This window comes from Phycodurus eques, chromosome 15, assembly GCF_024500275.1.
Source record: "Phycodurus eques isolate BA_2022a chromosome 15, UOR_Pequ_1.1, whole genome shotgun sequence".
Taxonomy (NCBI): domain Eukaryota; kingdom Metazoa; phylum Chordata; class Actinopteri; order Syngnathiformes; family Syngnathidae; genus Phycodurus; species Phycodurus eques.
In genome coordinates, this window is record NC_084539.1 from 22,849,050 (window position 1) to 22,872,764 (window position 23,715).

The 23,715-nt window shown below is 47.5% G+C and overlaps 4 protein-coding genes across 15 annotated transcripts in view; 3 read left to right on the top strand and 1 right to left on the bottom strand.

Annotated features, from left to right (window-relative positions):
• The first annotated feature begins 2,201 nt into the window (after window positions 1-2,201).
• tor4aa (torsin family 4, member Aa) lies at window positions 2,202-13,942 on the top strand. Of its 6 annotated transcripts, XR_009769877.1 has the most exons (5): window positions 2,204-2,351; window positions 4,128-4,246; window positions 5,046-5,492; window positions 5,647-8,848; window positions 13,866-13,942. XR_009769877.1 is itself a non-coding variant. In XM_061697893.1 (4 exons), the coding sequence occupies exons 1-4, from the start codon at window positions 2,231-2,233 to the stop codon at window positions 6,481-6,483; spliced, it is 1,524 nt and encodes a 507-aa protein (XP_061553877.1). In that variant the 5' UTR covers window positions 2,202-2,230; the 3' UTR covers window positions 6,484-10,338. The 6 variants fall into 6 exon arrangements, 5 of the variants coding, with proteins under 5 accessions (XP_061553877.1, XP_061553876.1, XP_061553873.1 ...); XM_061697893.1 differs by lacking the exon at window positions 13,866-13,942 and having other exon boundaries at window positions 2,202-2,351; window positions 5,647-10,338; XM_061697889.1 differs by lacking the exon at window positions 13,866-13,942 and having other exon boundaries at window positions 2,272-2,351; window positions 4,144-4,246; window positions 5,647-10,338.
• Window positions 7,550-13,361, bottom strand: zgc:56235 (Voltage-dependent anion-selective channel protein 2-like). 2 transcript variants are annotated; one of them, XM_061697953.1, is made up of 9 exons: window positions 13,205-13,361; window positions 12,704-12,774; window positions 12,001-12,050; window positions 11,015-11,167; window positions 10,876-10,928; window positions 10,582-10,803; window positions 9,919-10,069; window positions 9,777-9,834; window positions 7,550-8,795 (listed from the first exon to the last, which is right to left on the bottom strand). In XM_061697953.1, the coding sequence occupies exons 2-9, from the start codon at window positions 12,771-12,773 to the stop codon at window positions 8,704-8,706; spliced, it is 849 nt and encodes a 282-aa protein (XP_061553937.1). In that variant the 5' UTR covers window position 12,774; window positions 13,205-13,361; the 3' UTR covers window positions 7,550-8,703. The 2 variants fall into 2 exon arrangements, with proteins under 2 accessions (XP_061553937.1, XP_061553938.1); XM_061697954.1 differs by lacking the exons at window positions 12,001-12,050; window positions 12,704-12,774; window positions 13,205-13,361 and adding an exon at window positions 11,812-11,970.
• slc25a1b (slc25a1 solute carrier family 25 member 1b) lies at window positions 13,313-22,980 on the top strand. The gene is made up of 9 exons (XM_061697914.1): window positions 13,313-14,170; window positions 17,426-17,533; window positions 17,611-17,710; window positions 18,622-18,760; window positions 18,837-18,921; window positions 19,504-19,608; window positions 19,761-19,876; window positions 19,965-20,038; window positions 20,751-22,980. The coding sequence occupies exons 1-9, from the start codon at window positions 13,771-13,773 to the stop codon at window positions 20,863-20,865; spliced, it is 1,242 nt and encodes a 413-aa protein (XP_061553898.1). The 5' UTR covers window positions 13,313-13,770; the 3' UTR covers window positions 20,866-22,980.
• Window positions 22,840-23,715, top strand: part of pi4kaa (phosphatidylinositol 4-kinase, catalytic, alpha a) — a 30,294-nt gene continuing 29,418 nt past the window's right edge. For all 6 annotated transcript variants that reach the window (XM_061697741.1, XM_061697744.1, XM_061697745.1 and 3 more), the window contains exon 1: window positions 22,840-23,235. In XM_061697741.1, coding sequence (XP_061553725.1) covers window positions 22,840-23,235 — 396 coding nt within the window. The remainder of the gene's footprint in view (window positions 23,236-23,715) is intronic.

Here is a 23,715-nt window from a genome sequence, read left to right on the forward strand (position 1 = left end):
TCTGGTATCATTTCGGTGTGCAGATTTCAACCTAAAAAAAATGTGCTAATGCTAAACGGTTAGCAATTGTGATTGACATGAGCACGCTAGCTAGCGATTACCATTGGAGGTCGAAAAAGGCTAACTACCATTCAGCTCACTCGTAAATGGTGTTCTATTACACATCTCACAGTGTCTTGAAAATCCCCTCTGGACGCTCCTCTGTTGTTTTTGGCAAAGTTTATCAGTGGCCCAACACTGTGTCCCTCTGTAATAAAGTCCCGTGTGAAACATCGGTGCCGGCCGTGCACTTTTCCGGGCAGAACTTTCTTTATTTTTCGGGAGGGGGTCTCGGTGGAGCTTTGAAGCCGAAATTTTGACTGAGCTGAGTTATAAAAAAAAAATAATAATAATCATAATAAAATACATTTTTCCTCCCCCCCAGCCCTATCGGGAAGCAATTAAGCGTAAATACCGTCTATTTGGACAAGGCGAAAGTCACAACTACGAAGGTACTGTGTATGCACCTTATACACACATACAGTCCCTATTCTTCTATAGCTCTGCGAACTCTACTGTTATATTATTGCATGTATCACCGAGTGAAAGAGTTCAGGTTGTGTGAGTGACCGGATGCGAGTTGTGGTCTACAGCAACACCTGTTTTTCTATGTATTTATTTGACTGTAATGCGAGTGCCTTACAGTAACTCTAATTGCTCCATTTTCCTTCTCACGTCACTCAAACGTTTCGTTGTTGTGCCCCGGAAATTGGATGACGTCATTTCGGGTTGAGTTTAATCATGCTATTAAAACGTCAAAGGAGTTGAATTCCAATTCAAGATGTCAATGCTGAATTTGTAGCATTTATTAATGCCATAAGAAACGGCAAAGTAGCGTAGAGTTGAATAATGCCGTGAAATGACTTCATTCCAGTTTAATAGTGCCAGAAAAACAATCGTTTTCATTTGGACAATTTAATAATGGCTTTAAAAATGTCCAAGAAATTGAGACTTCATTCCGTTAACATTCAGAAGTAGAAATTAGAGGGTTTGATGATACCTTTTTAAAACTTCACAGAAGAATTTCGAGAGTTTAATAATGCCATTAAATGTCTTCGACGAATTTATATTTGATGGTGCCAAAGTAGTTTTAATCTAGAATTTAAAGCCCCTATTCAAAAAGTCTTAGTTGAATTTAGATGGTTTCACAACGCCACCAATGCTGCAAATGTTTGGCCAACCTTCCATTGAAGTCGCTTTGGAATGAACCTCCGCCACATGACTGCGTGAGGCGTGTCTCCTTTGGCGGCTTTACAACTTTTATTGTCGCACATGCAAACGACGCCCGGCTTCACATTTACATCATTGCGTGGGCACACACACACACGTATGCAAGGGAGTGCAATATTATTCAAAAACGCAATAAAACACACACGTATGTCAATCGGGTAACATGAAAAAAACTACAACAAAAACCATCCAAAATCCATCCAACTCCCCGGTGATGCTGATAACTAAACGTATTCATGCGTGCAGATTGCTAAAGATGTGTGTTGCAACTTGACTAGTCCAACTTGACTGAAACGGCTTTTGCTCCGACCGAGCGATCAGATGACGGCCGGCCCTCTGGCCCTGCGCGAACGAATTGGAAATGTGCTGAGAAAAACAGCTGTGTAGCTCATGCGGCGGTGTCCTGAGATACGACTTTCAGTCGTGCGTGCGACTGGGCCACCAGAGGGGGGCAGTACAAAGCAGTCATGAAGACACAAATGAAGAAGACTTTCACAATTGCTAGAAGTGACTCGGTAAGCTGCAGTTTTAATAGTCGTTTGTTGCAGACGATAAAGAATATATGCGTGTGACTATTGCATTTTCTATCGACCTTTTGCGTTGAAATATCCGTTGCCTAAAGGGTCAGCAGCACTACTGATTGTGAAGGTCCTGGGCAGATTACATTTCCATGGCAACACATAGATGCTGAACCCTAATTGGACAAAAAACAAATCTAATATCCACATTTAGTGCTGGAAGCAGTGCGGCCAAGAGAAATGAATGCAAAAGCCTGATGGGGATGAATTCTTACAATTTGATGGGCCCAATTTTTTTAATCAGCACATTAACGTATCTCAGGGCAGCGAATGGCAGAGCTGCTTTTTTTTTTTTTTGGGGTACTTTTTGTTGCTGACTGTGTTTTCCATCAGGTGGAACAAAAGGAAGGAAGTGTTGTAATGTGCTGACACACGAGCGCAGGATGAAGGAGGTGGAGCCACCAGCAGGTCTCACACACACACACACACACACACGGAAAGTTGGTTGGCGCACACAATGGAGTTTAGTCGTGCAGTCGTGCGAGCGCATTAAACACATCAGAGGTGAGTCATGCTTTTTCTGTTTTGTTTTGCGTGTTCAGTGTAGTTGCCGAGTGGGAAGGCTTTGTGAAGTTTTGTGCTTTTTGCGAGGAGGAGGAGGAAGGGAAGCCGGGATACGCTCGGAATGCGAACGGCCTCCCCGTCAGGTCTGCGCTTGCGAGAGACCGATGGGCTGGTCTCGTGCGCCGTCATCTCAATTGTCTTGGATTTCATGTTCGCTTTGTCGGAGGTTGTCTGACAGTTTGACCTACTGTAGGTTTAGCGGTCCCGAGGTCTTGAATTTCTCATGCACTTTGTCTTCATTGTCTCATGGACTGGAGTGTCATGTTTCAGACATGTTGGTCTTAGTGTCTCATGAACTTTGTCTTTAGTTTCTCATGAACCGGATTCTTGCATTTTCCTCCATTTGACCTCATTGTCATGTCTGTTTTCAACATTTTTCACACTTCGTCTTCAGTCTCTCATGGCCTTGAGCCTCATGTTTCGTACACTTTGGTTTCAGTGTCTCATGGACTGGATTCTCAGTGTTTCATACGTTTGCCCTCATCTAACCGTATAGAGTGCAGTCTCATGTTTCAGAGACTTTGTCTTGTACGTCTAATCACCTTCCTTGACTCGCACGTGAATTTAAGTGACATCCCATTCCCAATCCGGAGAGTTCGATATGACGTCGGTCCACCTTTTGCAGCTATAACGGCTTCAATTCTCGCGGGAAGGCTGTCCGCAAGGTTTAGGAGTGTGTTTATGGGAATATGTGACCATTGTTCCAGACGACAAGGCCCGGCTCTCGGTCTCCGCTCTAATTCATCCCAAAAGGGTTCTGTGGGGTTGAGGTCAGGACTCTGTGCAGGCCGGTCAAGTTCATCCACTCCAGACTGTCAGCCATGTCTTGATGGAGCTTGCTTTGTGCACTGGTGCAAAGTCATGTTGGAAGAGGGAGGGGCCAGCTCCAAACTGTTCCTACAAAGTTGGGCGTTGTTCAAAAGCTCCTGCTGTGCTGAATCCTTCAGAGTTCCTTTCACTGGGATTAAGGAGCCAACATTTTGGACAATTCCATACTGCCAAATTTGTGGGAACGGTTTTTCCATTTCTAACGTGGCCGTGCACCGTGTGAGCGAATACCTTTGGGAATGTAATGTATCACGTGTGTTTTTTTTCTCGCCGGAGGTTTTTCAAGAAGTAACAGTGTTTGCGGTTACTTGAAACCGGAGGTCGGATGAGAACGCTTATCGAGCAGGAAGGAGATGCCGCTGGGGTCCGCACTGGCCTCACTCACTCCCCCGCCGAAACCGCGGCATGATTCATACACTTGTATTATGCAATGAACGCAATCCATCTGTTTGTAATGTCTTGAAGACCTAGTCCAAACTTAAGACCGTTAAAAAAAGTTGTCAAATTCAAACTGCCTTCAAGAATTAAACAAAGTATCAAAGTGGTTTAAGCAATGTCACACTTGATTTGTAAGTTGTGTAACTTTTCATTCACACTGAAGCAGCAGCAGGCCAGCTGCCAGGAACACTGCGTGTGCGTGTGTGTGTGTGTGTGTGTGTGCGGCTGTGTGCGTGCGTGTGTGTGTGTGTTTCACAGCAGGAAGTGGCTGGTGTCGTCATGACGAAGAACTCCGAAGTTTGTGTGTGTGTGTGTGTGTGTTTTTCACAGCAGGAAGTGGCCGGTCTCGTCATGGCCAAGAGGCCAAAAGTGTGTGCGCGCGTCATTTTTAACCCTTTTGAGTGCAGCACGCGTTTTGTAAAAACACAAAGAAATGTTGTTGATTAACAGGTTCTGTGACTGGCAGGTTTGACGAGTCGCCAAAAGGTCAAGTCTCCCACCGACCAATCAGAGGCGAGCTTGCGCACCAGTCCTCAAATTGGCTCTACCTCCATCATATTTTAATATTGGTAATTTCTCTGAATTCTTATTGTGTGTGCAGTGCTAGGAAGATGACTTTGAAATGACTCCCATTGAAAATAGAATAGTAGTGTAACTATTTCAATTACTTTCTGAATGTAACTAATTCCATGTGGTTACATTTTGATGACTTTTCTTAATTTTGAATGAATGCATCAACAGGAGCCTTCAGATATCCCCCCCCCCCCCCCCCCCAAAAAAAAAAAGTGGATTAAAACCATAGATCATTATTTTGGAATTAACCACATAATTGTTCTTTACACACAAATAATAAACTGATAACAAAATATGATTAAATGTAAATAATGAAAAAAAATTGTTTGTTGCATAATATGTATACAGTATGTAGAAAACATAACATGCTGACCTAATGACAAATGTGCACAATTTAGACCATATCGCTTCCTATGACAGCCCACATAAGTGAATATTCCGTAAGAGTCCAAAATGATGATGATGAAACTGTTCAAACGTCTGTGAGTCTAACCTTTTCAAAATCTCAGACAGACTAATCGATTGCATCACGAGGTCATGTTTGAGACGAGAACAGAATGGCACATGACCAAAGAGAGCCAATCACACGCGCTGGCTTTAGAAGGAGGAAGTGAGATGAAAAAAGAAAACAATGAAGCGTTTGCAGCGATTTTTCAAGCAACTGTCATTTCAATAAACACCGCAATGTAATGAATTACAATTACGTACATTTTGTAATTAAATGACAGAATCAATGACATAATCTCGTCACATGTAATTAGTCGCTCCACGACACTGTGTGCGGTTGTGGTGCAGATGACGGACCGGGACAGCAGCTCGTCGGCCTCCCGCACGGAGGACGAGATGGACGACGAGGAGCCCGACGAGGAGCCCGACGAGGAGCCCGGCGAGGAGCCCGGCGAGACCGAGGACGAGCCCGGCGCGGCTGCCGGCTTCGCCGACGTGTCGTCCACGCTGCGCGCCGTCATCCGCATCAAGCAAAAGTACCGGGCCCTGAAGAAACGGCGCCAGGAGATGGCGCTGGTCATGGGGGGCGTCCCGGGGGCCCCGGCCCGCGGCAGCCCGAAGATTTTCACCTTCGACCCCGCCGCCGCGTCGGCGTCCTGCTCGCCGCAGCGGAAGAAGAGGAAGAGGAAGAGCAGGGTGCTCTACCCCAACAGGAGGTGCCGGAAAGCGCCCGGACAGGAACACAGCCCGGCCGAGTTTTGTCTCTACCTGCTCAGCGCCATTCTCTTTGTACAGGTGAGCGCAAGTGCTACACCGGCTTCAAAACATCAACGACGCTCACTGGACACTTAAAACACTTCACACGACACCACGTACATACTCGCTGTCTTTACTAGCTATGATCCAAATATAGACACGGAAGCAACCAGTTGTCGTTGCTGTGCGTCAGGTGTACAACGCCATCGAGAACCTGGACGACCACGTGATCCGCTACGACCTGGAAGGTCTGGAGAAGACGCTGCGCAGGGAGGTGTTTGGCCAGCAGGGGGCGGTGGAGGCACTCCTGTGGCACCTTAAGGAATTCCTGTCCACCTACGTGCACAACAGGCCCCTGGTGGTGTCCCTGCACGGGCCCAGCGGGGTGGGCAAAAGCCACCTGGGGCGGCTCCTGGCGGGACACTTCCGCTCGGTGGTGGGCGAGCCCCAAGTGCTTCAGTACTTCGTGCTGCACCACTGCCCCGAGGAGGCCGACGCCCCGCGCTGCGCCGAGCGACTGGTCTCGCTGGTGTCCGAGGCGGTCGAGCTCGGCGAGCGGGAGGAGAAGATCCCGCTTTTCGTGTTGGACGAGGCCGAGCACATGCGCGGCGAGCTCCTCGACGCCCTGCTGGGCCTGGTGAGTTCCCCGACGGCCAACCAGTTCCTGAACGCCATCTACGTGGTCCTCGGCGACCTGGGACACGAGCTCATCACCAAGCACCTGCTGCGCAACGTCTCCACGGAGACCAATCACGGCCACCTGGCGCGGGACGTGACGCCCGTGCTGCGGCGCCACCTAGAGGGCCGCCACCCGCTTTGGGCCCAGGTGAACCTCGTGCCTCTCGGCCTCCTGGAGAAAAGTCACGTGACGGAGTGTTTTTTGGACGAGATGAGCCGAGAGGGATTCTATCCGGATCGCGCCCACATGGAGCAGCTGGCCGCAGAGATCCAGTACTACCCCGCCGTGGGGGGAAGGGAGTATTCTGTCATGGGATGCAAGCAAGTGGTGGCCAAAGTCAATTTGCTATGAAGGGGACAGGACAAAGCAGGACAAGAGGGTGGGATCGGACGGGACTGAAGGGGACAGAACAGGGCTGAGCGGCACAGCACAGGGCGAGATGGAACGGTGCCGGGAGAGGACGAGCGCACTAGCGGCGTATTGCCGACTTTCATTCATCATTGGGACTTGAAATCAAAGTGAAGGACGACCAGGAAGTGGATGAGCCTTTCCCGGAACGAGGCTACGACACTATGCAACGTTAGCAGCTAGCCTCAGCAACAAAGAAAACTACAACAACAAAAATCACTTCTGATTTTGTATGTTTACATCCAAAGAAGTAACACAATAGAAATGATTTGCGTGGCATTGAATGTTTTTGTAAAGGACCGGCTAATCTTTCTTTTCTGTTTGACAAGCGGCACTCGCAGCCACTTAAAAGCTCTGGTGGGCCTGGTGAGTTCCCCGACGGCCAACACGTTCAAATGTAGACAATTGTTGAAAACAACATAGGAGCTATTTTACACAGATTCATATTAGACTTGCCTTGGGGGAAAAACATTTGGTCCAAGTGACCCAAAATCGAGCATTTTGAGGGGTAACGAGGATGATGACAAATTTGTCTTGGCGAATGTCGATGACGATCAAAATGTTTGAACTTTTCAAGGAAATGAAATCATTCTAATTGGTTCGGCTTTTTCCACAAATACTACATAAATGATGAGAATACAAAGTGAAAGACAACCTGGACGTGAATTGAAGCTACGGCGCTATGCTACATCAGCAGCTAGCCGAGTCACGCTGTTTTTAAATCACTTTCTGATTTCTTACATTCACATCAAAATACGTTACGCGAGAAATTCTGGCAGTGGCCAGAATTTCTCTCCAGGGATTTGTTATTTTTCAACATCCTATTTCACTCACAAACATAAAAATGCTTTAAAATCAAGAAATTGAATCTTTCTAATCCGTTCTGCTTTTTCCACAAGAAGAGTTGGGGAAATAAACGACGCTACAGCATTGCCGGCGGATCAAAGTGTGACATTTGGACACATTTGTTCAAAATGTAGGACATTGTTGAAAGAACACAAAGAACCGCTTCCGTTTGAAATATATTTAATAATAGAGTTGCCCTAGTTGACATGGAAAAATGAGGTCTAAGTGACAATGACGACAACACCCAAAAATAAATTGCAGTTTGAGGGGCGACGAGGACGGTGAAAAAAGTGTTTTTGCGGAACATAGACGACGTTCGAGTAGATGAAAACAATCCTGCAGAGCAGTGGTCCCCAATCGAAAGAATGACCAATTTCTATCCTTTCTGTTGCAATGCAATTCGCGCGTCAATGTGTTTTATTTTGAAAATTGACCGGATCTTCGCCGCCGCAACAGCTGCGCCTCTCAATTGACACGTCGAGGCCGCACGGAACGCTTCCGTTTCCGGTCCGAGCGGGCTGCCCAACGGCGGCGGAGCTCAAAGGACAAAATCATTTCATAAACTAATTCAGTGCATTACGTTTACCGAAAAGATTTGCTCTTTTCAACGAAACAACACTAAATTAGGAGTCCTACTTAAAATACGGCTTTATCGCAAGTTAACTCTCACGCACCAAGTCCGCTCCGATACAGATACTACAGTCGTAGGTTTCTGCTCGACGCAGGCAGAACTACTTTTATGGAGTTCAAAGTCTACTCTCATTGACGAGCTCCAGAACTGCAGTCTGGTCTGGCTGCCGACAACAACTCCGACTCCTCCATCGCGCCCACAGTGGATGTGCTGTGAAGGGCGAAGGAGGAAGCGAGGCAACCGTGTGTGTGTGTGTGTGTATATATATATATATATATATATATATATATATATATACACACATACACACACACACACACACCTACTCTAAACCGGTCTGCGGTGTATAGAAGGTTGGGGAACACTGCTGTGGAGAAGCAAACTATGCAAAATAATAACCAGAAGATTACACCGCATTGTTTTCACCTAGCGGCGCCCCACTCACACGTACACTTTGTCCTAAGTCTGGTCGTCACGGCAACCCTCCACAGGAAGTGACATAACTTAACACACTCACACACGGTCAGTCAAAGTTCTCAGTGAGGAGCAAGCAGCACCACAACACAACAACAACAATCACCTCCGCTGTCAACATGCTCGCGTGTGATTGGTGGGATGTGGGGCGTGTGGGGGAGGAGCTACGTGACGGTGGTTTTTCTTCTTCTTCTTTCCGTCTTTTTCTCGTTCTACGCCTCCAGCTCGAAGCCCATGCCCACCTTGTGACCTCCTGCGTTGAAGTTCTTTCCGTCGATGAGCGCCGACAGCGTGACCTTGACGCCTGCCGGGACAGACGGGCGCGTTAGCCACGAGCTACGCTAACTCACCTCAGCGGTGAGGAAAGAAGTTCAGCTGTTCTAGTAGGCTAATGGTCTCTCTTTTTGTTTTTAACATCACAAAAACCTGCCATTTGAATAGGGGTGTATAGACTATTCCTATCCACTGTGTGTGCGCTTGTATGTTTTGTGTTTTCTACGTTTTCTACAGATAGACCGATATTTTGTTAAGGACAGATACCAATTATTAAGTCAAGGAACCCCAATGACCAACATTTGGAGACAATATTCATTTGCAGTAAAAGGGTAACTATAACAACAATAGTCATCATTCATTTTATTTATAGGCGCTTTTCAGGACATTCAAGGTCACTGTACAAACAGTCGCAAAAACTACATCACGCTTCAATAATACAGTAAAAATACCATAAGACATCAATTAGAATGCCAAACCATATGGGAAATTTGAAATGGATTTAAGACTGGGTTTGTGAAACACCTATTCAACATGTTGAAATGTTATGATTTTATCTCACACATTAGACAACTTTGTTTGAAAATTCTAACAAAAAGTGCCGTGAGCGCCCAGGCTCAGCAGCAAGTTAAATGAAAGCGTCAACAAATGAAGAGCTCCCCAAAGGTTTTCTGCAGTAAAGCTTTCCAAACTCGCCATCTAACTGAGATGTTAATCTTGCACTTACCTTTGTTTTAAGCCCAAATAAAAACGTGCAAGGAGTTCCCAGGGTCAGTAGTATCTCTCAGAAAGTTAAGTGAACATTTTTTTTTTTGCAAGACGACATTGTATGTGACAGCACTAGTCAAAACAGGGTACTCTGATTAATATCGCATTTGTGGAATAAGAATTCAATGTCAGTTTAAAATGGATCTCTTATCGACTGACAAAAAAAAAAGAGAGAAAAAGGCCGTATGCGTTTCTAATTGATATTCCGATATGTCGATAATCGTTCTATCCCAACTGTACTCACCTGGTCGGAGGCTCTGAGTGTATCCGACTCCGATGAGACTCGCGTTGTTGACTTTGGCCTGCGTGATGAGGTCAGAACAACGCGGTTAGAACAACAGGAACGGGATCCGCGTGCCTGCTCGCGCTCGTGCCTGCGGACTTACGGACACAGAAGTGTCGGCGTCCACTTTGTACTTGGCGGCGATGCCGAAGCGAGTGTTGTTGCTGCCGGCGGTCCAGGCCAGGGTGACGGCCGTCTCCAGCGCCTCGTTGACTTTCTGGTAAATTGAGCCGCCGAACTCCGTGCCGTCATTGCTGAGAAGCAAAAAATTTAAAAATAAATCATCACAACAACTATCACAGCCCTCAATCAGGGACTGCGCCATTGTTTTTTTTAAGCTTGTCATATGACAACTGCATGTAAAACTGCACGTGTACAGTATTTACATCCATGCTCGTATTTTCTGTATGAGGTTTTTTGCCTAAATCCATCTTGGACCACTTTTTACTTGACAATATGACATCGTGCCGTTGCATTGTGATGTCACGCAATGACGTCCCATTGTGTTAATTAAGCAGTGATGCGAGGCTATGACGCCATACTGTCCGTGCTGTGATGTCATGTAACGACTGTGACCTCACACCACGGCAGGGCCGTCGCAGGCCGCATCGTAGTTCGATTCCCTCGGAGGGCCGTTACGACTGCGAACCCATAAATGTCGAATCGCCTCACATTATTCACAAATTGACGGATAATTCGTTTTCAAATGGGAGTCGAGGAGCATTTTTGGCAACGGGCGCTACGATGAGGTCGCGCGTCAACTCACACGTTGGTGTGCAGCTGGAAGTCGCCGGCCTTGTACCCCAAGGCAAAGTTGTTCTGAGCCAGTTTGGACTTGGCCGTGTCGAAGGCCATCTGGTAGCCGGCCAGCCAGCCCTCGTAGCCCAGCACGGCGGCGGCGTGGACGACGGGGCCCTCGAAGTCCACGTCGCAGCCCAGGTTGGCGTAGTCGCGCTTGTAGCCCGTCTTCAGCTTGCCGCTCTTCTTGCTGGACAGGGCGACGCTCGCTTTTCAACACCGCGTGCCCAGGGTAACAAAACAAAAGTCAACGTGCTCTCACCCCGTGTTTGGAACAAAAGATGTGTCCAACGCCACCTTCAAGCCTTGAGTCAGCTGTGGGCAAACACAAGTGTGGCAAGAGCTTTATCAACGCGGATGCACGCACCGGCACCGGCACCGACACCGACACCGACACCGACCTGGTCCTCCAGCGTGACCTCGGTAGCCAGCGTGTTGTCCGTGTTCCACTTCTGGTTGACGCTCAGGCCCAACTCCTTCATCTTGTATTTGGTCTCCAGGCTGCCCGACGCTTTGCCGGAGTCCGTGTTGCTCGAACCGGACGTGTTGAACTCCTGAACGCGTGCGCGCGCACGCACACGCACACAAAATACACTTCAACGAGATATGCCAATTTTTGGACATTATCACTTTCGGCTTATCTGCCGCGACAATAGTGTTGCGCAATGCAGATCGTTTCTCATGCATTTTATTGCAGAAACGGACAAGAATACAATGTACAAAGTGAAAAAACAGATTTCCTCAGAGTGGGCGGGGGGGGGGGCGTTCATTGGAGGAGAGGGGTCTATTCTATTTATCGCAAACATGCTTGGGTCCCTTGAAAAGCAGTCAAAATAAAATCTGTGTTTGCACACTTTTTTTTTTAGAACACAATTTTTCACAAATGACTTGGGCTAAGTATTGTAAATAAGTTATTCAATTAAGTTGTTTTTAATAGTTTCTAATGATTAGGTCTATGTAATTACAATATAATCGCAACTAAGTCTAAGGCTATAAAAACGTTTACATTTCATGCCAGAATACATTATGCTTAAGATCATTCATATAATATGTTTGTATATAGTTTTTCTTTTATACGTCTAAGAAATTGCAGGCCACAATGTGAGAAAATACAACAAAAACGGAACGCACGCTCAGATGCAGGTGAGAGATGATTAAAGAAGGAAAAAAGAGGATGATGGTCTCACGGCCGTCTTACCATCTACGCCGCACGCCCGTGATGGTCGAAGAGGGGGCGGAGTCAGGAAGGGGGTGGGGGTCAAAGGGTATATAGGGACAGAGAGCAGATAGACCCTCAGACACTCGTTATCATATGTGTCGGTGGGCGGAGTCACTCGTTAGAGGCCTCTGAAAAAAAGAAAAACAAAAGAAAGACGACGACACTCACCACGCCACTTTGAGATTTGGTCTTCAGGTCCAGCTTCACTAGTCCGAAGCCTGGAAGGAGGGACCAGAAAAAACATTTCATTACACGGAAGCCGTTAGCTTAGCACATCCGCTCACGCTGACGTGGTCGCTACTACGGAGGTCCCGTACCACTTTTTTTCAGGATGACTATTCACCGAGTACCGATACCACTCGGACGTTCGATACGCAACATTTCAATGAATGCAACGACGGGACGATTATGGACGAAGTCCATTCTTTGTTTCCGATGCGCTTGATTTGCCGACGTGTCAAACCGGGCCGCTACTGGCGAGGAGCAAATGATTTTGTTTTTTTCGTTTTTGCCCCCCTTCAGTGGCTGGTATCGGCAGCCTTCGCGAGTACCCGATACCTTGAAATAAGGCCAATACCGGCAAATCCCTGCTCGGTGCAGTGAGTCGGCAGTAGTGCAGTCACATTCAGTAGAGTTGGTCAGGAGTCACAATGCGGCCCATTGCCAGAGTAGAGGTCACCGGAAGCAACACCGCGTCGTCACGTGAACACGGCCAGGAAGTTACTCGAGATTCGAGGCGGTGTCACACAGTCGATTAGTCGAGTTAGAATGCGTCACGCCGACCCGGTTTAACGTCTTCGGATCCCGCACGCTGCAATGATGGACCGCGACAACAAGTCGAGCCGAAGGCCGCGTTGAATGCCCGACTCACCGTAGCCTTTGCTAAAGATGTCCTTGGCGCCTTTGCCCAGGTCTGCGTAGCAAGGGGGCACTGCCATCATGCTGCGACACAAAAGGGAACAAAACCATCTTTTCAATACAGATGTGCTATTTAGTCCAATGGAACGGATTCCGCGCTCCTCCCGGTGCGGGTGTTGCACTTTGAACGAATGCTCGATGCAGCATCTTTCCTGGCGGACAAAGGACACAAAGGGACAAAAGGCAGCTGGGCTCCGGGAACCATTTTACCCGATCATATCGCGTCCAGCTGGCCGAAATGACGCGCTAAACCAAGCCGACGAGAGGCGTATAAACCCGGGATTAGACGATGCACGCGAGGCTCGCCATCCTTACATAATGGCAGCCGGCTGCCGTTAGCCATATCGCCTGAGGCGCGAGCCGCGCGGCTAACCTTGGCCGCGAACGTTAGCAAAGGGACGTCAAATGTCCGGCGCGGCTGACAGCGCCACGATAAGGCGCCGATGCTGCTCACCGGTCCGAAGGGGCGACAGCGGAGCCGGCGAAGTCGCGGTGGCGTGACGATGCTGAGCGGAGGGACGGCTAGCTTACTAGAACGCCGTCGCAGGGCACTGTGAAGGAGACACACTGCGCATGCGCCACGCCGATGCGAAAGTGGCCTCCATTTCCGGAAGTTAGGGCCAGCCAAACGGCGCGTTGTGGAGGCGCGGGCGAAACCCTCTCCCGCCCCAAAATGACGTCAACACACTGCGCGTGCGCCGTAGCTGCGAAAACAAAGAGCCATTTTCAAAAGCCGGGCTGTCAAAGTAAAGCGTCACCGGAAGTGTGGCCAAACAACTTGTTGTGAGGCGTAACAAGCGGAAGTGTGGCCAAACAAATATGTTCAATATTGCCTTTGGCAATGTTGAGACATGTCGAGAGCTGTTGTTAACATGTTAGTTACGTTATTTGGCTGCACGAGCGGGTCCAAATGAAGTTTAACACCAACTCCTACACCATTGACACATTCATTCTGCGTAAGGTCAATTCGGGCTTTGTCCGTCAAGTGGACTTTGGTTCCCGTTTAGGACAGAAAGGCAAATGCTTGTTGACGTGTCCCCCTTAAAAGGAGGCGGGGGCGTGGCGTGCGCGGCTCCGCCCATCAAGCAAAGTCTAACTCGACGTTCGTTCAGCAGCGAGGCGGCACCGCCGAAGAGAACTTTCGCCTGTCAAAAGTCCACAAGAAGAAGGCACCGAGAGTGCCGTCCCAAGTCCAACGGTCAGGGGCGCACGTCGCACTTCCGCGACCGCGTGAGGCTTCTTCGTCCCACCGCGCGCGAGGGAGGCCGGGGAGCGACGACCGCCGCACTCATGTCCGAACAGCCGAGCTCCGTGAAGCCCTTCCGCGGCAGGACGCGCCGCCTGCCCGCCGCCGCCGCCGCCGCCGCTCCCCCTGCGGGCAAAGCCAAGCTGACGCACCCCGGCAAGGCCATCCTGGCAGGTAAACGCTTACGAGAAAGTTGGAAAAGTCCTCCGATAATGGCTCACGTGCCAACACATGAGGCACTACTTGCCTCCGCTAGAATTGTAATGGTTGGTCTGTATAATTCCTTCAATGTTCCCTCATTGAAATGAACGTGAGCGCCAATGCTTGTTGCGATTGGCTACAGAAAACGATGGCTAAAATGAAGTTGTTCCCGCCCCCGATGACGACACACTTTTTGCTTCATTGTCATACTTAAAAAAACGTAACGTAATAGTTTCATAAAGTGTACTTAAGTATTTGTTGGATGTGTGCCTGTAAGGGGCGTGGCCTCGCGAGTGGGTTAGCGACTGTGAGTCGTGGCCTCCAGCAGCTCCTTGCCACCCTCTGACTCTCCTTGCCCACGTGCAATGGCATCACAGTTCCTTCATTGCTCCATTTATTTTTTTATTTTTTATTTTTTTAAATCGACCCAGCGACAGCTTGTAACTCTCAAAACTCGTCCATTGCGGCACTCTTAAGCCAAAATAATGCTAAACTACATTCTTTAAAGTCAACTTCGTAACTTTTTTTCCTACCATTCGCGTGGCCGCAGCTCCAAGTAATATCGCTAAATTGTAATTTAATCGGAAGGTGGCGATGGCGTACAGTGACGCACTTCAGCATTGGCACGAAGCTACTCGAGCACATCAAATATTCATTTTTCCCCTTCAAATATATTGCCAAATATTAAAATGTTTCGTGTATGTTAATGACATTTGGCATGTTATTTCAGGAAAAGGCTAACAAAAAGTACTTTTAAAGAGGCACTAAACGGGCCCGAAACGGGGCATGCGAATTCGATGTTAGCAAGCCTGCCAAATTTCAATGAATTCCAACAAAAGTACATAAATCAGGTTTCAAAACTGGATTACGTAATAAGGGCCACCTCTCTGACGTAGCGGGCGCGTCCGACGGATGCGCCAAAAGGAATCGAACATACTGAGCGGCTGATATACGATGTCCAATCACGTTAGGAGGCCCGACTTCAAAATCCAACGGTTATTGTGGACTACAATCATAAACATAAGCGCACGAGTCAACTTAGCCTCGTTGTCTGTGACGTGGCGTCACAACGGAACACGGCGCCAAATGACAGCGGCACGGTAGGACGAAGCCCGGGTCGTTGGCACTGCCCCGTTACCCACCAAGCCAGGGTGTCTCTAGTGAAAGTTGACTCAACTATTTGTCGTAAAATGCGCAGCGCGGAGTCGGCCGGTGGTGTCGATGGTCAGCTCGTCATCTGCGTGTCTTTCAAAAAGTCACTTCATCGCTTTTTAGCTTCAAAAAACGCCGCCGAGCTGTGCTGTAAATTTTCGGGGCGGCGCCATCGTTAGCTCGCTAACTGCCCGCCGGTGTTGCAAATGGGCCTCGTTGTGGACGCTAAGCACGGCTAACTCACAACTGAGCAGCCAAACCAAATGACGTCACTTTGTACTTACACGGTGGGGGTGGGGGGGAACTCGCGCTATCAAAGGAGATGTTTTAGCCACGCCCACAAAATCGGGAACATTCAAACGGTGAAAAAGATGCTAAGCTATAGCTCAACAATTCAGCACTCTATTATTAGAAGTCTTTAAGCACTTTGAACATTTACAAAACACGGATATCTGCTTAGTGTCTTTAAATGAAGAGCGTGACTCTTTAGAACGTGGTTATTATTTTGCACTTTACTTTGGAAACACAGAACATTCATTTGAAAGTTTTTTGGGGCGGTCGACTTTAACACAGTTGGCTTAATGATTACTGTGATGTTGCCCGAACACGTGCGCAAACAAAAAGACCAAAGCTTGTTCTTTCTTCTTGCGCATGCTGTGACTCTCTGACCTTTGCACTGTGTGCTGAGAGGCCCCTCAACACACACACACACGCACACACACACACGCACACACGCGTGCAATGCGATGACAAAGCGCGATACTCTGATAGCACAGCGGGCCTCGGTTCGCGTCGCGGCAGGCGTGCCGAATGCGAGCCGAGTGGTGCGGTGGCCTTACAAACGAGGAAATGTTCAGAAGAACCCGAAAATGGTTGTTTGAAACAAAAATGTCTTTTCGGGCGTGGCTTTTGGAGACTTTAATTGTGGGTCACGGCTGCCAAATTTCATGGTGCCAAGTCCGACCGGCTTCAGGGGCTGAATTTTCAATGCATTTGAAAGACCCCCTTAAAAATGACAAAATGGCCACTGGGAACCAAAGTGGCAGCGTTCCCGCGTCTTTTCAGGCACGGCTTCTCGAGGCTTTTCTGTACGTCTGCTAAACATTGTTGTTTAGCAAAACTGGCTCCGGGGGCAGCGTTTTTTTTTTTTCTTTGTTTTTTTTTTTTTTTAAACAAACAATCCCGGGGTCTACTGACTCACTTTTAAAGGTCAACTGCTTGTTTTGTGTATTTCCCAGCTATGTGAAGTCCAGAGCGGGATGCCGGTCACAGGTGACGTGCGGGTGTGCCCGTCTTGCTGTGGAATTGTGCACGGTGTGCTACTAGTACTACCAGTGGAGCACTAGATGTCAACTAGTAGAATTCTATACTGTTAGTCGTAGCAGTAGCAGTAGTCGACGTACTCAAATGCAGAAGTTGTTCTTCTGGTGTGGACAAAGAGCAACTAAGAGGAAGCGTTGACTATCAAGAGTAGTAGTGAATAAATGCTCAAGTAGCTCATTCGATATCCTTTATTCGATCGAGGTTGTGATATGTTTAATATCCGGCTCAAAATTGTACTCGTAGGCTAAAAGTGGCGAGCATGAGCGGAAGGCACATTAACACGTTCACGCGGGAATGCAGTGCACTTGAGTGTGTGCGCGCGCGCGCGTGTGTGTATCCTGTATGTCGAGCACGAAAGCTCCGCCCTGAGCTGGAATGGGGCGGGGCTGGCGTCCAGGCCGCCGCGCCGCCGATGGCGTTCGCCGCTCGGCCGCCAGACGAGGACGCGAAGGCGGAAGTTTAGCTGCTCCTTCCGCATTTCTCCACCGTTTCAAACCATTCCAACTGCAAAATGTTCAGCTCAATCAGGACTTGTACGGAACGATTCATCCTATGAGCAAAATGCCCACATCTTCAAAAATACAATCCCACATTTTGGAAAGATTTGCCATATTTCGCTCCTCCTTTGAAACGGTTGCGACTGTTCACATCCGACGTCGCCGTTGCGCGGCTTCGTCGTATACAGCGGCCGGTTTGGCCTGCGAAGGACTCGGGCGCTCATGTGCTTTGTTTTTGTTTCGCGTCGGGTCGCAGGCGGCATCGCGGGCGGCATCGAGATCTGCATCACCTTCCCCACCGAGTACGTCAAGACTCAACTGCAGCTGGACGAGAAGGCCGACCCGCCCAAGTACAGAGGCGTCGGTCAGCAGCGGCTCGCCTTTTGCGCTCCCGCCTGGTTCTTCTTCCGTGGACGCCTTTGGTTTGTTTGTGTGTCTCAGGCGACTGCGTGAAGCAGACGGTCCGCGGCCACGGCGTCGGGGGTCTTTATCGCGGTCTCAGCTCGCTGCTCTACGGGTCCATTCCCAAAGCGGCCGTCAGGTACCCGTCGGAAGCGCCGTCGTACAAGCCGAACCTTCGGCATCCCCTCCAATAGTTCTGCGTCGCTGCTGCTCAGGAGAGTTCAAGTTCAGTTGGAATAAATGAAGGATCGTCAATGTCGCCGTTTTTCAAAAAGGGATATTTTGGGGATAACAACTCACTGCTTTTCGTTTGACCGCGACGCGAAATGAATCAGACAATAATACGAATAATATATGACCAAAACACGGGTTCGAACACAATTCAAATACAGACTGTACTTATACATCGTGATTAAGAAATACAGAAAAATAAGCAAACACAATTTTCAAAATGCAGAAATGATTGAAACAAACACAGGAAAAAAGAAGATGCAGAAATGATACAAAATGAAATGCTGAAATCATGATTTAAATTTTGATTGAAAAATAAATACAAATGGCAAAATAGGATTCAAAGTTGTGTAATTATGAATACCATTATGATTGAAAAAGGCAGAAATGATTCAAGCACCCAGAAAAATAAATGCATTGAAAATGATGAAATTATTAAATAGAGAAATTGCGATGAAACAATGACTAAAACAAGTTATGATAATGCTCAAAATATAGAAACAGAAATAATAAAATGTTTGAATGGGAAAATACAAAAATGAATACAAAATGCAGAAGTAACATTAAGAACTGCAGACAGGATGATGAAAAAAGACAAAGAAAAAAAATGATTAAAACTGAAATGATAATACAGAAAGGATTAAAAGGGCAAAAAGAGAACTGATGAAGAAATCCGAACAGTAGACATGAGTCATGTAATCATCAAATATAGAAGCTGAACGACGATAATGCCGTCCAACCAGACATGAGATGCGGTCGAGTTGATTTCAGTGTTTGAAGTCGCGCGATTTTGAGAACCGCCGTCACGTTTGCCGACAGATTCGGCGTGTTCGAGTTCCTTAGCAACAAGATGCGCGACGACAGCGGCAAGCTGGACAGCAAGCGCGGCTTCCTGTGCGGCCTGGGCGCCGGCGTGGCCGAAGCCGTGGCGGTCGTGTGTCCCATGGAGACGGTCAAGGTCAGAGGTCGAGCCGCCGCCGCCGCACGCGCGCTCTCCTCCGCTGTCCGAGTCACGGCCGGGTGGCGTTTTGCAGGTCAAATTCATCCACGATCAGACGTCGGCCAGCCCCAAGTACAAAGGATTCTTTCACGGCGTCCGGGAGATCATCAGAACTCAAGGTAAGACGCAACAAGGTCGCCCGAGCGGCGCGCTCCTCCAAAATGTCCAACGGGAGATCAAAGAATGATGGCAAAAGTACTGGACGCGGATAATTATTGTTCAAAGTTGCATATCGTCATTCAGAAATAAAAAAAAAAAAAGTCAATTATTCAACACTGCACAAGTCAGGAATTTTTGATACACGGTGATTGGAAAATATGAATGATTCAAATACAAATATAGAAATAATTATAAAAAATACTGAATTGGTGATATACAGAAATAGGACTAAAAAACTGAAATATTGAGATCAAATGGATCATTTAAAAATGACAATGATTACAGAAATAGTAACAGATACATCAAAATACAAATTATGATAAATATACAGCATAAATGATTTCAAATGATAACGATCAAAATACAGAAATTGTGATAAATGATAAAAAGTGTACAGAAATAACGAAAACAAATACATAGAGATTTCACAACAAATGACATTGAGAAATAATACTAATAAAAACAATCCCATCTGTCCTTAAAAGTGTCTATTGCAAACGTTGCAAAAGTATTGACGTTCTGACTGCCACTCTTGTCCGCAGGGCTGAGAGGAACGTACCAAGGTTTGACGGCCACCGTGCTCAAACAAGGCTCCAACCAGGCCATCCGCTTCTACGTCATGACCTCGCTCAGGAACTGGTACAAAGGTACAAAATCACACGCGAAGAGGTCGCCACATGCTGCGTCACCGTCGAGACAAATACACAATTATCCTGATCGTGTGAGGTGAGGAGAAGCGGTACAGAAGATGGATGGATGAAGACTAAACTTTTATTTTGTATTTTTTTGCGCGGTCAAGGCGACAACCCAAACAAAGCCATTAACCCGTTGATAACGGGAACGTTCGGCGCGGTCGCCGGAGCGGCCAGCGTCTTCGGAAACACGCCGCTGGACGTCATCAAAACCCGAATGCAGGTCGCTGGAGTTTTGGATTTCCCCCCACTTCTTGACAACGTCCAAATGTTGCAATACATAACAGTCGTCTTTCTGTGCGCGTCAACAGGGTCTGGAAGCGCACAAGTACAAAGGCACCGTGGACTGCGCCATCAAGATCATGAAGCACGAGGGTGCCAGGGCGTAAGTCTGCCAATTTGGACGCTCTGGTCGTGCCGGTGCCAGCTCACGTTTTCACGTCTGCCGCCTCTCTGCACTGCTTTACGTTTTCAGTCTGTTAATATTAACAAATCTGAAGTCTGATGAACACTGCGGGATTCGTAGTCAAAGTCGTTAAGCCCAGTAAGTTGCTACAATTTGCAGCAGTTATGACAAAATGCGGTAGTGACAAAAATGATCCCATCGGAACGACATTGACTTGAAGCACACCGGCACGAATTGCCAAATAATCATTTGGGAAAACACTAGTTGGGCGGTCCGTGTTTGAATGAACGCCTGGACTGCAGTGAGCCAAACCGTTTCGTTCTCCAGAGTCTATAATTCAGCTGTGAAATAATGAAAACAAAAGGAAACGTGATGAGATGCACAGAACGGATTGCATTTTTCTCGTTTCTATCGCGATGTGTAACATTTCATTACAAAATGCAATTTGCTTTCAAGAAATGTATTACAAAATATGGCAGATTATTACAAAATTGAGCGCGAGTAGATCATGAAGTGCAAATGTATTACACGATGCACCGTCGTTACCTATTGCGATGCTACACTGCTTTATAGTAGCCCGACGAGCACTGTGGGATACCTCGGGGTATTATTTTAGGTCCGCTTATGAGCTTAATAAACAAATATTCATTGGTAGGCATTGTTGACTGACTGTGTCACTGCAATTGTTCAGGTTCTACAAAGGCACCGTGCCTCGTCTGGGTCGGGTGTGCTTGGACGTGGCCATCGTCTTCATCATCTACGAGGAGGTGGTGAAGGCCCTCAACGTGGTTTGGAAGACAGACTGACTCCGGACCCGCTTGACAGTCCCAAACCGGTTTCCTCCCGTTCCCACTTTTTCTTCCGTCTACCTCGGAGTTATTAACGCAGGCGCGCAAATGCAAAGTGATGGTTGGGTTTGTGATTTACGCAGTATTGTCAGGAAAGGGGCTGTGAAATGTGGAAGCGACTCGGGCAGGGAGGGCAAGCATTTGAACGGCAACGGCTCTCTTTTAATGAGAGAAAAGAATGGGACACATTTAATGACCAAGAAATGAAACTTGAAGATTTTAAAGCCTTCTTATGTATGCAATGACGTAGACTTTCTTTACAAATGAGATGTTATGGGGAAACAATTCTGCCTCGAAGTGCCTACTTGCTGTCATTGGAGGTTTATCTGACGTATATGATTGTATTAAGTGTAATCTGATTATGATTATTTTGGTTGCCTTTCAAGAATGATTTTACAAAATGAAATCCCACTAACAGTGCCTTCTACGTCCTTCCACAGAAGTTGGGTGCTTTTTAAAGTTTCTATCAGATGAAGTGTATGCTATTCGTTGCCTTGCTCATTCTTGATGTGCCGTGTGCCATATCAGAGTTTGCGGGGGTCTACTTGCTCGTTAAGGTGTTTACGTGACGAGCTCAGCGCCGGCCTGGCTTTCATATACGGGTGGGCCTTATACCACGACTTGTATGTTCCAATGACACAGGTTCTCAAACTTTTTGGGTTCAAGGAAAGCAATTTCCTCAACATAAATGCCACGTGTGCCCTGAAATGCTGTAGGACGTAGAAGATGGCTACGGTCGAGAAATGAGTCCAAATATTACGATAAATTCATATTTGATTGAGGGGGGGGGTGATCATTTTTTTAATTCTTTTTTTTTTTAATGAAAACTCTTTACAAGATCTTTTTTTTTTCAGGATAAAAATTCCTAATTTCGAGAATTCATTTGTATTTACCAAGAAAGTTGTCGTGTAGCGGTGCCTTGAGCTATAGATGCGCAAATAGACAAAATCCATCAGAAGAATGATTGACGCTCCTTATAATTGGCATGGGGGGAAAAAATGCAAATAAGTAATGGATCGGGTAGGGTAAAGCGAATGCGAAGAAGCGTCGGTTTCCGCGGCTGAGGGGGGCGAGGTTCGACTGCCGCCGGGATCCGCTGCATCGCAAATCATCTTTGCTCATTCAAATGAATGAGGGATGCAATTCATCTCTTCCACCCCCAAAAAAAAAACAAAAAAAAAAGAGTTTTGAACATGTTTTTTTTTTTTTTTTTTTCCTCATGAGAACAATTCAATTATTCTCATTGAGCCTTTATATCACAGGTGTCAAACTGGCGGCCCGGGGGCCAGATCCGGCCCGCAACATCATTTTATGTGGCCGGCGAGAGTAAATCATGCGCGTCGACTTGACGTTTCTTGTGAAAATACCAAAATTGGTGTCTCTACTTGGATAACGTTGAGATATTGCAAGCATTTTATGTTACCAATCACCTTTTTCAAATAAATGTAATAATAGTTTACATTTTGTTTTTATTGGCTTCTGATTTGAAAACTAGTTATCCATCAATTTGTTGTGTATATGTCATTATATGAGACAATATTTTATATGGGTTCACAGTCGCAACGGCGCTCCGAGGGAAGCCACAACTAAAATGTGGCCCGTGACACATTTAGTCAGCGTGTTGCTATTTCTTATTGGGCGGTTGTGGAGCCGGTCGTCCAGTGACCGAGGGGTGGGCGGTTGAAATCCCGGCTCCCGGGATGCCCACGGGCAAGATCCTTAAGCCGAAATTGCTCCGAGTGGGCCTGGCAGCAGATGTGTGCGAATGGCTGAACGCGAGCCTCTGGAAAGCACGTTGGCTTTATACAGTGAGATGTCAATGACTTAGGCAATGCTAGTCGGCTGGAAGAGATTTCGTTTTATTGTACTTTTATTGGGGCGCCAGTCCCCATACGTAGATGTGCACTTTTTTGGACAACTACATAACAATTGATGGTAAACGATCTTGCGGACCCCAGTTTGAGAACCTCTGTCATAACAGATATTGTTTATCCGTGTGCCTTCAGTGTTTGTCAGCGGCTAAAGTGTGAACGCTCACACATAATAAAAATTCGGCTCTTGACTGGAAAAGTTGCTCCGTGTTCCCCTTTGTGTCTCTGTGACGGGGAGCTCGCTTCGCTCTCTTCGGACCTGCTCGCTCGCCGTACATGTCGGCGCGTCATCCTGTTTGGGGCCCAAATCGAAGATGCGCCTGTTGGTGTCGGCGGTTTGACGTTCGAAAGCGGAAACATGGCTCTCCACCGAGAGGGCAGCCGGGGCTTCTACTTCAACACCGTGCTGTCGCTGGCTCGCTCGCTGGCGGCTCACCGGCAGGCGCCGCTCGACAAGGTTAGCAGCCCGGAAAGCGTCGATGCTAACTTAGCGGTCAGCGCGGGCGCTGAGGCTAGCTAACGTCTGTTCGTTCACGAGTGACACGAATATTCATGTTCACGAAACGACCGCGATCGTTTGGGTCAGGTTGGCTGGAGATGTCGTGACGGAAGTGACCTAATGCACCGTCAGGCATAAGACGAAGTCGGCAAATGACAGCTGACTGAGAGTCACCCGGAATCCACTAGCGACCCACTGTCCTTACCTAACCAGCATCAAGCTAGTTCGGTCCTACCTAGCGTTACGAGATCAAATCAACGAGCTGTATTCAATCTATACAATCTATACAGCTGTTGTACAGCAACAACTGGAGGAAACCGGTTTTGGGACTGTCACCCATTGAGCCACGGCACGTTTGATGTTATCAACATTGCATGACGACACCGCCAAACAAAATGCACGTGAAACTAAAACCAAAAGTTAGGAATATTTCTCTGG

Excerpts from the sequence above, each read along its gene's own strand:
- tor4aa (XM_061697893.1), top strand. The coding sequence starts at position 2,231 with ATGAAGGAGGTGGAGCCACCAGCAGGTCTCACACACACACACACACAC. Across the intron at positions 4,247-5,045 it reads TCCATCATATTTTAATATTG|ATGACGGACCGGGACAGCAG; the intron begins GTAATTTCTCTG and ends GTTGTGGTGCAG. Across the intron at positions 5,493-5,646 it reads GCGCCATTCTCTTTGTACAG|GTGTACAACGCCATCGAGAA; the intron begins GTGAGCGCAAGT and ends GCTGTGCGTCAG.
- zgc:56235 (XM_061697953.1), bottom strand. The coding sequence starts at position 12,773 with ATGATGGCAGTGCCCCCTTGCTACGCAGACCTGGGCAAAGGCGCCAAG. Across the intron at positions 10,070-10,581 it reads TTCCAGCTGCACACCAACGT|CAATGACGGCACGGAGTTCG; the intron begins GTGAGTTGACGC and ends TTTGCTTCTCAG. Across the intron at positions 9,835-9,918 it reads ACGCCGACACTTCTGTGTCC|GCCAAAGTCAACAACGCGAG; the intron begins GTAAGTCCGCAG and ends CTCATCACGCAG.
- slc25a1b (XM_061697914.1), top strand. The coding sequence starts at position 13,771 with ATGCTTGTTGACGTGTCCCCCTTAAAAGGAGGCGGGGGCGTGGCGTGC. Across the intron at positions 14,171-17,425 it reads CGGCAAGGCCATCCTGGCAG|GCGGCATCGCGGGCGGCATC; the intron begins GTAAACGCTTAC and ends GTCGGGTCGCAG. Across the intron at positions 20,039-20,750 it reads AAGCACGAGGGTGCCAGGGC|GTTCTACAAAGGCACCGTGC; the intron begins GTAAGTCTGCCA and ends GCAATTGTTCAG.